This window comes from Salvelinus sp. IW2-2015, linkage group LG26, assembly GCF_002910315.2.
Source record: "Salvelinus sp. IW2-2015 linkage group LG26, ASM291031v2, whole genome shotgun sequence".
Lineage (NCBI taxonomy): Eukaryota > Metazoa > Chordata > Actinopteri > Salmoniformes > Salmonidae > Salvelinus > Salvelinus sp. IW2-2015.
In genome coordinates, this window is record NC_036866.1 from 33,533,888 (window position 1) to 33,549,616 (window position 15,729).

At 40.3% G+C, this 15,729-nt stretch overlaps 3 protein-coding genes across 5 annotated transcripts in view; 1 reads left to right on the forward strand and 2 right to left on the reverse strand.

Moving 5' to 3' along the window:
- LOC111952479 (LYR motif-containing protein 5B) overlaps positions 1–2,307 on the forward strand; it is a 7,925-nt gene extending 5,618 nt beyond the window's left edge. Inside the window, exon 2 of the mRNA XM_070435366.1 lies at positions 1,543–2,307. Within this exon, the coding sequence (XP_070291467.1) occupies positions 1,543–1,808 (266 nt within the window). The 3' untranslated portion in view covers positions 1,809–2,307. The remainder of the gene's footprint in view (positions 1–1,542) is intronic.
- si:ch211-59o9.10 (uncharacterized) lies at positions 2,120–10,712 on the reverse strand. 3 transcript variants are annotated; one of them, XM_023971172.2, is made up of 12 exons: positions 10,568–10,638; positions 8,261–8,292; positions 7,749–7,978; positions 7,538–7,592; positions 6,861–7,407; positions 6,487–6,611; positions 6,194–6,283; positions 5,978–6,071; positions 5,754–5,863; positions 5,421–5,542; positions 2,732–2,831; positions 2,120–2,513 (listed from the first exon to the last, which is right to left on the reverse strand). In XM_023971172.2, the coding sequence occupies exons 3-12, from the start codon at positions 7,925–7,927 to the stop codon at positions 2,457–2,459; spliced, it is 1,479 nt and encodes a 492-aa protein (XP_023826940.1). In that variant the 5' UTR covers positions 7,928–7,978; positions 8,261–8,292; positions 10,568–10,638; the 3' UTR covers positions 2,120–2,456. The 3 variants fall into 3 exon arrangements, with proteins under 3 accessions (XP_023826940.1, XP_023826938.1, XP_023826939.1); XM_023971170.2 differs by lacking the exon at positions 8,261–8,292 and having other exon boundaries at positions 10,568–10,712; XM_023971171.2 differs by lacking the exon at positions 8,261–8,292 and having other exon boundaries at positions 10,563–10,712.
- A 1,010-nt stretch (positions 10,713–11,722) lies between these two features.
- Positions 11,723–15,120, reverse strand: LOC111952478 (ADP-ribosylation factor-like protein 1). The gene is made up of 6 exons (XM_023971173.2): positions 15,031–15,120; positions 13,378–13,515; positions 13,098–13,179; positions 12,833–12,944; positions 12,460–12,638; positions 11,723–12,224 (listed from the first exon to the last, which is right to left on the reverse strand). The coding sequence occupies exons 1-6, from the start codon at positions 15,032–15,034 to the stop codon at positions 12,194–12,196; spliced, it is 546 nt and encodes a 181-aa protein (XP_023826941.1). The 5' UTR covers positions 15,035–15,120; the 3' UTR covers positions 11,723–12,193.
- Between the last annotated feature and the right edge of the window lie 609 nt (positions 15,121–15,729).

Genomic DNA, 15,729 nt, shown 5'->3' on the forward strand with positions numbered 1-15,729 from the left:
CCGCAGCCCGACTAGCATCACCACCCTGGACGGTTCCGACCTAGAATATGTGGACATCTATAAGTACCTAGGTGTCTGGCTAGACTGCAAACTCTCCTTCCAGACTCATATCAAACATCTCAAATCCAAAATCAAATCAAGAATCGGCTTTCTATTCCGCAACAAAGCCTCCTTCACTCACGCCGCCAAACTTACCCTAGTAAAACTGACTATCCTACCGATCCTCGACTTCGGCGATGTCATCTACAAAATAGCTTCCAATACTCTACTCAGCAAACTGGATGCAGTTTATCACAGTGCCATTCGTTTTGTTACTAAAGCACCTTATACGACCCACCACTGCGACCTGTATGCCCTAGTCGGCTGGCCCTCGCTACATGTTCGTCGTCAGACCCACTGGCTCCAGGTCATCTACAAGGCTATGCTAGGTAAAGTGCCGCCTTATCTCAGTTCACTGGTCACGATGGCTACACCACCGCACACGCGCTCCAGCAGGTGTACTCACTGATCATCCCTAAAGCCAAAACCTCATTTGGACCCTTTCCTTCCAGTTCTCTGCTGTCTGCGACTGGAACGAATTGCAAAATCTCTGAAGTTGGAGACTTTTATCTCCCTCAACAACTTTAAAAATCTGCTATCCGAGCAGCTAACCGATCGCTGCAGCTGTACATAGTCCATCTGTAAACTACCCACCCAATTTACCTACCTCACCCCCATACTGCTTTTATTTATTTACTTTCTGTCTGCTTTTGCACACCAGTATCTCTTCTTGCACATGATCATCTGATGATTTATCACTCCAGTGTAATCTGCTAAATTGTAATTATTCGATTTATTGCCTACCTCATGCCTTTTGCACACATTGTATATAGATTCTCTTTTTTTCCTACCATGTTATGACTTGTTTATTGTTTACTCCATGTGTAACTCTGTGTTGTCTGTTCACACTGCTATGCTTTATCTTGGCCAGGTCGCAGTTGCAAATGAGAACTTGTTCTCAACTAGCCTACCTGGTTAAATAAAGGTGAAATAAWAAAATAAWAAWAAAAATAGCAGTGAAAGTTGACATCACCAAGACTCTCCGCAGTCTGAGCTGCGGAGAGCTGTATAAAAATGTAAGCATAACTTTGTCCCTTTCAATTTCTTCGCGTGACCTTTTGTCTAAAGTRTAACAGGACGTCCAGAAATCAAATGACCACTACTTTAAGATTAAGATAACTTTATTGGTAAATTGCACACAAGGTCCAATCATAATTTAACATCACCTTTTAACTGAACCCCTCCGAAAGAAACGCACACATACAGACTGGGCGCCAGGGGGAGCTGTGTTGTGGGAGGTGGGGGCAAGTGCCTTGCTCAAGGGTACATCGTCAGGCATTTGATGCCAGCTCACTTCCTGCCAGATTTTCAGTCGGACCTGGGATTCGAACCGGCAACCTTCCGGTTGCTGGCTCACCTCTCTCACCGCTAGTCTACCTGCCCTAACGCACTTTTTTTGGTTTTAAATATAMGTTTCTACCACCTTCTCTGGCCATTCGTAAGTGCATGTAACTTTTGGTCAATGGGTAATTGTCACTGTTCTACTCCTCCAACAGCTCCTCTACCTTGGACGGGAGTATCCCAAAGGCGCTGGCTACTTTAGGGATAGACTGAAGTCTGCATTTTTGAATAACAAAGATGTGAAAGACCCAAAGATGATCAAACAAATTATAGCCCGAGGGGAGTTTGTCATCAAGGAGTTGGAAGCACTTTACTACCTGAGGAAGTACAGAGCCATGAAAAAGCGGTACTACGAACCTGAGGAATGACTGGCCACACTTGACACCACTGCCTTGAAATGTGACAATAACAAAGTTATGGTGCCCTCTATGAAGAGGTTTTATTAAGAAGGGTCTAAGAAGCCACCTGACCAGTCCATCAAACACCAGAATGATTGAAAGCCATATTAAGGTTGAATAGAAGCCATGACAGTGCATTCACTGTACAACAGTATATGCTGTTTAATATGCTTTCCTTGTACCAAGCATACTTGAAACAGTATACTGGCTTTTGTAGTCTTGTATTTTCCTTTTTATACAATATTTTTACACAGATCAACTTTGCCAAAACCACCATAAAACCACCTCTAAGAAGATGTATTTGAAACTATGCTGGAAAAATATTTTGGGGGTCTGAAAAAACCTTCAATGTGGAATGAGAATACTAAAACATAGCGATCCTGAGTTGCTTCATTCAAGTAGAATAACTTCATGTGGGTGGATAATTCTGAGGTTTTAATAAAAAWWAAWAAAAWAAACATTTTAACTCAATCTGGTGAATGTTATTGTAGGATGTCGATCTTCAGAATATAAAATTAAACTTAACAGTCTTAAAGTCTTGTAAACACCTTAACACATGAGAGGTTGTTGCGTTGTACGTCCGGTGAGGTCCAGGTCATGTTCCGTGGTCACTTGGGCTCAGTCACCACTGCACTCGGATATGTCAATTCGGCAGATAGGGCACGTGGAGTTTTCCTGCCAACAGCAAACAACCAGGTGTATTTTTTCCTAATAGATTTCATGTTATCTTATAGTTTACCATTTACCTTGTACAAACTCAAGGTTCAATAGTTAATTACATTTTAAATGGTGAGAACACCAACTGTTGTGTAACTGCATTGTAACACAGTGCTGTCTAAATATGTTGTGTTTGTGTTGAGGCCGGCTTATTTTGCACCACAGAAAAAGTGTACCTTTAACCAGCGGTCGATGCATTGCATATGGTAGTTATGGAGGCATGGGAGCATCCTCAGCAGTTCCCCCTCTGTATAGTCCGAGAAACAGATCTGACACCTGTACACAGAGGAAAACATTATCACTGGAGAACACTAAGAGAACACAGTAGTAGTAGTGTTGTCACTAAACCAGAATTTTGACTTCGATACTGTCTCTTTAAACCCATTAATGACATTTATGACAGCACAAGCTCCCACAGTCAGTTGAGTTAGGTGAGGAAGAGATGTGACAGACGAAGGGGGACAGTATCTATAGACGTGACAGAGACGATTAAAGGTGCACTATGCAGATATCGTTCTGCCATTTCTTGGTTGCTAAAATTAAAAATCATTCACCTAATTACAGTTTATATGACAAAGCAAGCATAGTGTACCATYTAAACCGCTGTGAAATATACTGTATGTAATATATAGTGCCTTCGGAAAATATTCAGACCCCTTAACTTTTTCCACATTTTGTTACGTTACAGCCTTATTCTAAAATGTATTAAATTGTTTTATTTCTTCATCAATCTACACACAAGGCTACAGGAAGGCCAAAAAGATCATCAAGGACATCAACCACATCCTGTTCACCCCGCTATGATACAGAAGGCGAGGTCAGTGCAGGTGCATCAAAGCTGGGACTGAGAAGCTGTTTCAGTCTCTATCTCAAGGCCATCAGACTGTTAAATGGCCATCACTAGCCGGCTACCACCCGGTTACTCAACCCTGCACCTTACAGGCTGCTGCCCTATATACATAAAACATTGGATCACTGGCCACTTTAAAAATGGAACACTAGTCACTTTAATAATGTTTACACACGGCTTTACTCATCTTATAATGTATACTKTATTTTATTCCACTGTATTTTAGTCAATGCTACTCCAACATCGTCCTAATATTATATCTGCACAGCTATTTCCAGGTCTCTACAGAGATGTTCAATCGGGGTCAAGTCCAGCTCTGGCTGGGCCGCTCAAGGACATTCAGAGACTTGTCCCAAAGCCACTCCTGCGTTGTCTTGTCTGTGTGCTTGGGGTAGTTGTCCTGTTGGAAGGTGAACCTTCACCCCGGTCTGAGGTCCTGAGCGCTCCGGAGCAGGTTTTCATCAAGGATCTCTGTACTTTGCTCTGTTCATCTTTCCCTCAATCCTGACTAGTCTCCTAGTCCCTGCCGCTGAAAAACATCCCCACAGCATGATGCTGCCACCACCATGCTTCACCGTAGGGATGGTGCCAGGTTTCCTCCAGATGTGATGCTTGGCATTCAGGCGCTCCAAGCGGGATGACGCTCCAAGCGGGATGACACTCCAAGCAGGCTGTCATGTGCCTTTTACTGAGGAATGGCTTCCGTCTGGGAACTCTACCATAAAGGCCTGATTGGTGGAGTGCTGCAGAGATGGTTGTCCTTTTGAAAGGTTCTCCCATCTCCACAGAGGAACTCTGGAGCTCTGTCAGAGTGACCATCGGGTTCTTGGACACCTCCTTGACCAAGGCCCTTCTCCCCTGATTGGCCAGGCGGCCAGCTCTGGGAAGAGTCTTGGTGGTTCCAGACTTCTTCCATTTAAGAATGATGGAGGCCACTGTGTTCTTGGACCTTCAATGCTGCAGAAATGTTTTGGTATCCTTCCCCAGATCTGTGCCTCGACACAATCCTGCCTCGGAGCTCTACGGACAATTTCTTCGACCTCATGGCTTGGTTTTTGCTCTGACATGCCCTGTTAATTGTGGGACCTTACATAGACAGGTGTGCGTCTTTCCAAATCATGTCCAATCAATTGTTTTTCGCACAGGTRGACTCCAATCAAGTTGTAGAAAAATCAAGGATGATCAATGGAAACAAGATGCACCTGAGCTCAATTTCGAGTCTCATAGCAAAGGGTGTGAATACTTACGGAAATAAGGCATCTGTTTATTTTTAATACATTTGCAAACATTTTAAAAATATATATATATTTTTGCTTTGTCATTATGGGGTATTGTGTGTAGAATGACGAGAAAGGATTTATTTAATCAATTTTAGAATTAGGCTGTAATGTAACAATGTGGGAAAAGTAAAGGGGTCTGAATACTTTCCAAATGCACTGTATACACACACATTTTGCATGTGTTATTGCAGTGGCAGAGAAATGCTTATTTCTAGCGCCACGCGACCAATAAAATTGTCATTTGTATTCCTATTAACTTCCAGTTTAGTGAGAGCGGCTTTATCGCAATGCTAAGTAATACCGGCCAACTTACTGCCGGCAATAACTCAGATAAACATGAAATGACCCTGGGAATCGATACAGAGCTCAGATGCACAAAAGCAATATAACATTCAAAATGGGTGAATCTTTAACTTCTGTGCAGCATGAGTGGGGAGCTAACTTCCAGTGCTCTAGCAATAAGTGGAGCAGGCAAAAGGCATGAACTTTGCGCTCGTTGTTCATGTAGTAATGAAAAAGTACTGAAGTATATAGTGCTACACTAATCTGAAGCGTGCTGATATTCTGAGCAAGTAAATTGATGTATTTTAATTAGAACTGGTGAACTGCACTGCTTCATCTTTATTGGAAACTATGATGAGTTTAATCAATGTGTCACTGCTTAGGCTGGAACAATATCCTGTGCTCAGACAGCCCCATCTTACATTATGGAAAAGGTACTCGTTTGTGACTTACTGTGTCTTTCCTGCACTATGTGCTGGGTCGTAGGTTTTCGTAGGCAGCCTCTCAATCTCTCTTTCACTCAGGGTTTTCTTGGCCACAACAGCACCCTGGCCCTCCTCAAAGGCCAGTAGAGCCTGAGAGATCAAAACAGAGCATACACACATGAACCAAAACCCACATTATTAAGACAATAATGGGGTTACTAGGGATGCAAGACATAAATCAATGCAAGAACAATGCTGGAAAACCTATGTAAGAGTTTGACTGCAAAACAGAAGGTGTGATGCCTACATGGGGAGGACAAAAGCCTAGTTTGTTTCACAAATGGACCCAGGCAGGTTGTACCTCATAGTCGTCTCCCTGACTGTCATCAAAGAGGGAAGAGACCGCATGACGGGGGTTTCTGCGACGAGGAGTGCGAGATCGGCCTCTTCCTCTGCGCCTTCCCATCAACTCTGAATGATTCAACACACACTTTACACACCACAGCAACAAAACTGTTTTCTAACTAAGTAGTGCATCAAGCATACCAGTAAATTTCACACTACTGTGGTTGTTCAGTAACATACCTTCCTCTAATCCCGCGACGAGAGGCGAAAACGCTGCGTAGTTCACTGCTGAGGGCCAGGGTGACATCCAGTTCATCCCTAAATGAGGATCATACTGGAGGGGGACAGAACAATAATCAGACCAGTTCACACAGCAGCGCAATTCAAAATAATAACAGTGGAATCCCCATTCAGTGTCACATTGAGTGTGTACGTGCTTTTGAACATAATACTCACTGGATAGTTGTGGTGGGGTCTGTTGGGCGGCATGGCTTCCTGCTGTCTCCTTTGTTCCTGCTGCAGTTGCTCCTCTCGGTCAAACTGTTCCTACAGAGAAAAAAAATCCATCATCACACAGGCTAATCAGGAGACTGAAGCTTTTATGGTTTTATGTGAAAGTCATTAATTCAGTTCCAATCCTGAATGTACTGATTAAGATTGAATTAGCCTGAAGTAGAGAACCCAACAGTGTGTTGTCAACCAGTGTTGACTTAAAGCAAGCTTGTTTTAAAAAGTTGAGTTATCCCTACCTGAAGACTGCGCGCAAATGCCTCATCTTCCTTCAACTGCACCGCGCGAACCACAGCCTCTACAATGACATCATCATCGTTGTCACTGATGACCACCTCGTCATATTTGGGCGGCATTGCTTCGGCTGTTGAGAGAAGAGTAGCCAGAGGGTCCAGAGACACACCAAGGATAAGCTTCTGCTGTTGTCTGTGAATTCTGTTTGAGTCAGGTTGGTCAATGTGTAGTGAGTCACTTAAAAGTGACCTAGAATCTACTCTGCAGTTAACTTTTAGGTAGGTCTACATAGTCTATATCGGACCCGTAACATTTCGAAGTAGCGTCCTATTAAAGAGCTAAACTTATTTTCGCCTTAGTATGTGTGTCATCTTCTTACCCGTAGAGAAAGGAACCTCCCAGCCAGCAACATGACTCTCTTTCTCTGTGCCTGGCAGGAATGACACGGAGTCTGTGGTGAGGTTTGTTGGAGCTCGGGCAAATGTGGAGGCCTTGGAGGTGGACTTGGTAGAGGCTGCTCTTTTACAGGTCCTCTTCCTGCCTCTGTTGTAACTAGGGAGCCCAGGTTCCACTGTGGATTCTGCCACAGGAGCCTGAGACGATGCATTTCTGCAAAATCCTTCCGCGGCTGTCATTTCCTGCGAGGCAGGGGGCGCACCAAGGGAGGATGAGGGTGGTGATGATGAATAAGAACATGGCATAGAGGAAGGGAGAGGAGGTTCCAGCCAGGTAACCAGAGAAGAGTCTGTTGTCATGAGAGATGAAGCAGCAACAAAACCACTGGTTGCCCACGAGGTGCCTGGTTTGGCTTCACCTCTCATGCTGGTGGCTGGCATTGACAGCTTTTTGCGTTTTGACATCTGATGAGAGGTGGGGGTCATGATGAGAGATTTGTCCTCTCGACTGGGAGGTGGGCTGAGAGAAACCTGCAAAAAAAGGGCAAGGTCAGGCTGTGGCGACATTCAGCGACTCAACTTTACATTTCTGTTGCAAGACTTGAGATGTCACACTTGGATTTTATAGTAAATTGTTGCCTTCAGAATGTATTCAACTTACCGATCCAAAGTTTTCAAACCTATTGTACCGCCGTCTCCTTCTGAGGCACTGAGGGCTGCACAAGCAAAATGAGAACATTTTTAGGAACATAGCTCTACAGTCTTGCTTCGTAAGGTACACAGACAGAAACGGGAGCTGGATCTTTATTGCACCGATGGTAGTAAGTGTTCCTAGTAAATACAGGACCATAATATGCTCAGCAGAAGTGTACCTGGGCGTCTCAAGGATGACGACAGGGGGCTCGTTGAGGGTGCCAAAGTCATTAAGATCACCAAAGAGCAGGTCTTGCTCATCCAGTAGGCATGCCTGATTCAGGGGTCCCATGGTGTCTAGTTCCTCCAAGTCCTGAAGTGGACTGCTGGGCTCCAAGTTCTCCAGTGTACTGTCCATGTCTATGAAGATGTAGCTACTAGCTTGTGTATGGTCCACACACTGTCAAAGCTGCAATGTGCAAACCAACACACATTCACACCATTTTATGTTGTAAATGACAAAGTTAGAGCAGTCTACTTGTTCATAATCAAGCAGTCTTAACGAGGTTTGCTACTGTATATCATTAATCCTAAATTACATAAGGTGCCTCTGGAGAAGTTACTAGCTGGGTAGTCCAGTTAATCACTTAATTGGTATATACAGCCTGAAACTAATGGCTGCAAAAGTGTGTAATTGTTCCTTACAAGCCAGAATGTTAAAAAATAAATAAATAAAAACATTTAAACTTACTCTACCGATTGTTTGTGTAGTTTGTACTTCAGCTGCTCATATTTGAGATAAAATATTCACAGGAAAGTATTGTTAGGTGTATGGTTTGGTTCCAAGGTAAAAAAGGTTTTAAAAAAATGTATACTGAATATTTGGCTCCCTCGTCAATCGCTATTGAACCAAGTATGCCATGACAATTGAATATTCAATCACAGCCTTCCTTTTACTTGTATCACTGCACATCCTGCAAATGGGTTACCACATTTACTGTTGGTAATGCTGACAAATTGGATCATAACTCTAAAAGTAGCAGACAGCCCACTCTGGAACGTCGATATGTCCATTTAATATATTATGTTCAACAATACATTGAAACATTTGCCAAATCAAATTGTGTGTTTTCAATATTCATGTTTTATATTCTTCAATATTCATAAATTAATGTAAAAAAAGTTACTGAAATCTAAATACTACGTATTACAGAGCAAGCCGTAAAGCTTCATATGACACCAATGTTTGCTGTGTAGCACCTACAGATTAAATAATATGAAGTCTTAAAGGAGGCCTGGGTAAGGCCAAAATTGAATAAATATGCCAACTTTGATAAATTATGCTTTTAGATTAAAACATTTAAATATACAGTTCCTTCAGAAAGTATTCACACCTCTTGACTTTTTCCTCATTTTGTTGTTACAGCCTGAAATAAAAATGCATTAAATCAAGATTTTGTTGTCACTGGCATACTCCAGAATGTCAAAGTGTTATGTTTTTTCTCCATTTTTACAAATTAATWAAAAATGAAAAGCTGAAATGTCTTCAGTCAATAAGTATTCAACCCCTTTGTTAGGGCAAGCCTAAATAAGTTAATGAGTAAAAATGTGCTTAACAAATGATATAAGTTGCATGGACTCACTGTGTACAGATCATTGTATGTGTGGGGGTAAAGAGATGAGGTAGTCACTCAAAAATCATATTAATTTAATGACTACCTCATCTCTGTACCCCACACATGCAATTATCTGTAAGATCCCTCAGTCGAGCAGTGAATTTCAAACACAAAGACCAGGGATGGTTTTGAAATGCCTCGCAAAGGGCACCTATTGGTAGATGGGTAAAAAAAAAAGCAGACATTGAATATCCCTTTGAGCATGGTGAAGTTATTAATTATAGATCAATATTGTAGTTATTCCACAATACTAACCTAAATGACAAAGTTAAAAGGAAGCCTGTACAGAAAAACATGTATCCTGTTTGCAATAAGGCACTAAAGTAAAACTGAAAAAAATGTGGGAAAGAAAGTAACTTTATGTCCTGAATACAAAGCGTTAAGTTTGAGGTAAATCCAACACATCACTGAGTACCACCCTTCATATTTTCAAGCATGGTGGTGGCTTCATCATGTTATGTGTATGCTTGTCATCAGCAAGGACTAGGGAGTTTTTTTTAGGATAAAAACAAACAGAATAGAACTAAGCACAGGCAAAATCCTAGAGGAAAACCTGGTTCAGTCTGCATTCCAACAGACACTGGGAGACAAATGCACCTTTCAGCAGGACAATAACCTAAAAACACAAGGTCAAATATACACTGGAGTTGCTTAGAAAAGGTGTGCAAAGCTCTTAGACTTACCCAGAAAAACACTGCCAAAGGTGATTCTAACATGTATTGACTAAGGGGGTTGAATACTTATCTAATTAAGCTATATTAGTGTTATTTTTCTATGTATTTTATTATACAAATGTTACAATTTTTCTTCCACTGACATTGCAGAGTACTTTGTGTAGATCCTTGGACAAAAAAGATTTTAGATTTTAATCCCACCTTGTAACACATTGAGAAACTCTAGGGGTGTGAATACTTTAAAGTCACTGTACTGTATATACCAATTAATTGTGTATTACAGCCTGATTAAATCCGACTACTAGCTAGGCAGCTAGCTTAAACGATAACTAGGTTAGTTAGATAACTACCTGTATTTGACCAAAGAATTAGAATAGTTCTATAGGATCCCTATTTATTTGACTCTGAAATTACTATTTTGACGGCATAAGGATATGACTCATTCGCTTCATGATTTAAATAGTGGGAACGTAACGTCTTAACGTTACATAAGCATATTGATGAGTGTACCTAGCTAGATATTCCCTATTTGAGGTGTGAACCTGTAAACATTAGCTAATTTACTGGCAAGTATGTACTGCACTCTGTTGGTATGCGTTGGCTAGCTAACTGTGCCTGTGGCTACCCGGTGGTATGCTAGCTAACGACTGTTGACTGATCTAATATAAATACAACAAAACTAATACTTTCACATAGATCACACCTTACTTCGTGATTACGATTCAATTGGTCCTTGTTCTCGAGAACCCTCTTGTTAATCCATCTCACAAAATACAACGACTAAACATTCTAGCCAGTTAGCCAGCCAGCTGCTAGTTTCCTTTCTCTTCCAGCGCCAAAACCACAACATTCTGTTTTATTTCCGTTTGTGACGTGTAATGTCCTGTGCTCACTTCCGACATCACTTCATAAAAAATTAACTTACAAGAAGTGGTTTTGAAGAGACCATAATATCAAAGATAATGACAACTCTGTGGTAATATCAGAGTATACATGTTTGAAAACTGTGGTTAAATTCTCCCGTACTCAATATGTAAATTAAAATACCAGTAACCGCCATCACTTGCAAATACGATGTAGATTTATTTAATTCATAATTTTGTATTTACATTATCATTAACGCCATTATCAAGGTACATAAATAAATATAAAAAATCAATTAACCCAACTTATCAGGACCAATGAGTCACTGCACACAAAAAAAAAACACAGAGACAACCACATATCCATAATTTCAACAACAACAAAAAAGATATATATAAATACACACACTATACACTCAAAAACGAGTCCACCTAGCTGAATATACTAGGAATAGAAAAGGGAAACTGATAGGAACTAAATGGAAGCTAGGGGACTCAGGGACAGCAATAAAAAAAAAGTCCATCTTTAGGATGTCCCCTGCAACAAGGCAAACCACTCAGTCAAGGGTCTGGTTTCCTGATGGAACTTGGTTTAGGAGTGTTTTAATGATGCCTCATTCTTACAACGGCCGAAGATGTAACGTCCGTTTCTCAAAACAACATGCAGAATGAACGTTCACTAAAAGCGTTGTTAGACCATGTGTTGACACTGATAGGATCGAAACAAAAGCAGCGCTGCTCTCAAATCAATTTTCTCCTTTCAAATCTTACTCCAAAATCCTGATGATGGATCAGCTCCTAGAGAGATATTACCACCTGTGGCTGGCTGCAAATATTGAGGCAACTTATAATGCTTACCCAATAATGCACAAAATCACATATTGAGCACATCATTGCGCACATGTTGTTACACATCGAAATATTTTGAGGCAAAAATTACAGATACAGACAATAATAGGCAAAATAGAATTCAATTGATTGAACATGACATTGATTTCAATATGATTGAAATATATAGACCCATGTAGCCTATTTATCTTTTAATGCAGTCATCTCGGTTTTAATTTGAAGCATATTTTTATCCTTCACTTGTTTGTAACAATTGCAAAGACTTTAGCAACTTTGTATTTGTAGTCAACTTTGTTCTGAAGTTATCGGCAGTCACAATCAGAGAGATGAACATCTTGATTCTATGTTTAGCAGAGATCTTCTGTAAATAAAGTGACACAAAAGGTAAAAAACATAAYGATGCACTTAGCTGTTCTACGAGTGGTGAGGCAGTCGGTAAATAATGAGCGTTTTCAAGTGCAACTTCAGTAACGATGGTTTTGGGAAACAGCTCAGAGATTTAACAATGCTCCTACGAAGATTCTAACGATGAATTTAGCCTTAAGATGCTTTTGGGAAACAGGCYCAGGAGCATAAATATGCGGCGGGAAGTCACATTTATTTGCATGGTGTTAGGCTGAGGTTACTGTCCGCTCTTGAGAGACTCCACCAGCCTAAGGAGTAAGAAGAAACAGAAAATTATACAGTTTTGTTGTTGTATATTGAAAGACTCCTCAGCTTGTCATTCATATTTTTTGTTCCTAATGCAAACCATGTTATTAATTTAATGATAAGTTAAAACTGTCATCATCTTAACAGCTGAAAGACACACACACACACACACACACACACAAAAACTGCCTTATTCGTAACTAAACAGCCTCATTCATTTGGTTCCTATTCCATTACCATTCCATGGCCTCGTCCAACCCTGTTCCCTTGGTGGCGGAGGTCTTGAAGATCTGCCACTTTCTGTCTTTGAGTGCTGGCAGGCCCAGGGAATTGGCGACCTCAGTGGGAGTCATGGCCTGCTCCATGTCTTGCTTGTTGGCAAACACCACCAGTATAGCCTTCTTCAGCTCCTCCTCCTGCAGAGAGAATACAGACAGAGCCCTCTATATCTGGAAACCTAGTCTGTGACTGCACATGCTGTTTAGCTCACAATTCCATCAAAATATAGCAAGTACATGGATAAAAAGAGCTAGTGTGAGCCATGGGACCAGTAAACATATTCAAGTATGAACGGCTTTTATACAAGCTACTAAAGCCACATTACTCATACCTCAAGCATAGCCACCAGTTCAGACTTGGAGATTCCCATCCTGTCCCTGTCACTGCTGTCCACTACATAGATAACAGCATCAGTGTTGGAGTAGTAGCAGCGCCAGTAAGGCCTGAAACAGAGAGAGATGCAAGAAGAAACATTAGGGTAACCAATACATTTGTTGGTTGACTCTTGACAAACTGACTGCTGATGGTTGCAATATTCAGATATGTGTGAGACATATGCTACAATAAATAAGTTGAAGTCAGGAATGTCTCAATACCTAATACTGGTCTGCCCTCCAAGATCCCACACCTGGAACTTCAGATTCTTGTATGTCACTGTTTCCACGTTGAAACCAATGGCTGAAAARGAAGAGAATGGTAAGTCAACAAATTTCTAGTAATGTAGGTTAATCATAACTGTTTGCATGTCATTCTCTGCATGAGCCATTTCAGTGACCAATTTATCTGTTGCAAGACATACCATTGTATGGGCATGCAGGAGTTAGGCCATCAATGTGAGTGTTCCTCAGCACTGAGAAGTTCAGTATTTTCACTCACTGGGAATAGTGGTGACGACCTCCCCAACTTGAAGTCTGTAAAGGATTGTGGTTTTCCCAGCTCCATCCAACCCCAGGATCAGTATCCTCATTTCCCTGGTGCCAAACAGGCCAGAAAAAAGACTGGAGAAGAACCCACCTAGATTTAACAAGGCAGGAGGGATAAAGAAGATTAAAGTGGTAATACTTTACTCATATCATTTGTCAAACTATACAGATAACTTCAAAGGACAAACACTAATGTCAACTGTCAGGTCTGCTAAATGCATCACATTGTGAAAGGAATTCTACTAAAGACATAATAGCACTGTCTGGTGCTTTCACGTGTCAGAAAGTTATTCTTTTCTTGAATATGTAATACGAGATGCCTGCGAGGGTCAAACCAGTAATTCAGGTAGATAGCTGGGTGTTTCCCTTAGATATTTTAAGTAGAAATTGTACACCATTATTGGCGTGCCATTTAATATAGACCATATGGAAAATTCTCTAAAATCAGATTTTTATATGAATAAAGACTTGCTAAAGTGGCAAGAATCTGCCTTTTGACATGTCCCTCGTCATGTTTTTCAGACTTCTAGGAAGATCACTAACCCCAGCCTTTCACCATTATTGCAAAGCCCTAGTTATGTTGTTGCCATTTTCTTTTGTGGTGGAAAACGGAGCCCGTCGAGCATCACGTTAACCCTGTTGTCCATAGATAGATTAGCTAAAAATGTTTTAACAGTTTCAATTTGTGTGAAGCTTGCATTCAATTGCCCCTCCCTGTTGCACACAAGCTTACATGAAAACCTCAACCCTGTTATGGTCAACACTGTTACTTCAAAGGCACTTCATAGTCTTTTTTTACATTTAAATAAATTGCAAGTAAAACAAAAAAGACCAAATGCCAATAAAGTAAAAGGGTTGAGGTTTTCATCTTAAATCACGCATAAATCCCCTCATGACAGGGGGAATATAAGCGTGTTGTGTGCAACAGGGAAGGGCAATTGAATGCAAGCTTCAGCAGATTGAAATTGTTAAAACATTTCTATTCAATCTATCTATGGGCAAGAGGGTTAACGTGTTGCTCGACTGCTCAGTTTTCCACCAAAAAAAAACAACAGAAAATGGCAACAAAATAACTCGGGCTTTGCAATGATGGTTAAAATGTTAGGAAAGGTTGGTGTTAAGTGGGTTCAAATATTCCTATAAATCTGAAAAACATGAAAACATTTTTCCCATCTTAACCCTTTGAGATGGGAAAACATATTTTTTTATTAAGTTGAAAATGAGCTTTTTATGATAGAATGTTAGGTGAAATTAATAGTTTTCTTGGACAAAGTTACACTACCCAAAATGTACTCTACTAGTGGAACGACCCAGCTAGTAGAGCAACATGTCGACATCTGTATTTTAGACATTGACTGGATAGCAAACGTCCGTTTGGCATACCTCAAAGAATAACCAAATAATCATAATTTATTCATAGGAAATCGTACATTTACCATAACAGCCTACCTAGCTAGCTAATGCTAACACTAAGGCATACAACCAAATATTAAGATAAAACGTTGGCAGATGATGGTCAGACATTAATCAGTGGCTAAACATTGATTTCATGTACAATTTTGTCGATAACTCTAGAAGCAAACTGTAAAGTAGCAACGAATCTTACCCATKTTTGACTAATAACAGTCCCTGCTATCAATCAGTATGCAAAGCTTTTTGTAGGAAAATATGTATYGTATATTGAGTGGCGTCTCTTCTTCTTTCTTTTGGGTTTGTTTACATTGACAGCGCAGTTATTAGGACATTATCGCCACCTATTTTCAGGGATGTACTGGTGATTTGATGGTCTACTCTTTTACATTACAATCATACATTATACGGTACAGTCCCAACATTGTAAATATGAAAAAAGTACACATTAATGTTTGGAGAAAATAACTTATAGCACGAATTGAAGACCACACCGGCAGAGTGGATCAAAGTTTTGATATGGCTGCCTGCATTGACACATCGTGAAATACTCMTGTCTGTATTAAAAATAACTGCTACTCATAATAGTTTCAATAAAAAACATGACATATTATTTAGTGCGAATTGTTTTATAGTCACATAGAATATTGAGTACAATCACACTTCAAAAAGCAGATAAATATATAGGTTAATATACAATAACAGATAAATTGGCTAACAAATATACAAATAAGCAACATGTTAATGAATAAATACAGCATACAATATACAAACAAAAGCTTTAAAAACCTATCTCTGGCTTTCATTTCCAGTGTCTAACTGTCAGTGGGTACTTAAGAACAAATACTTAAGAACTACTTAAGTAGTTTGAGGTATCTGTACTTTACTATTTATA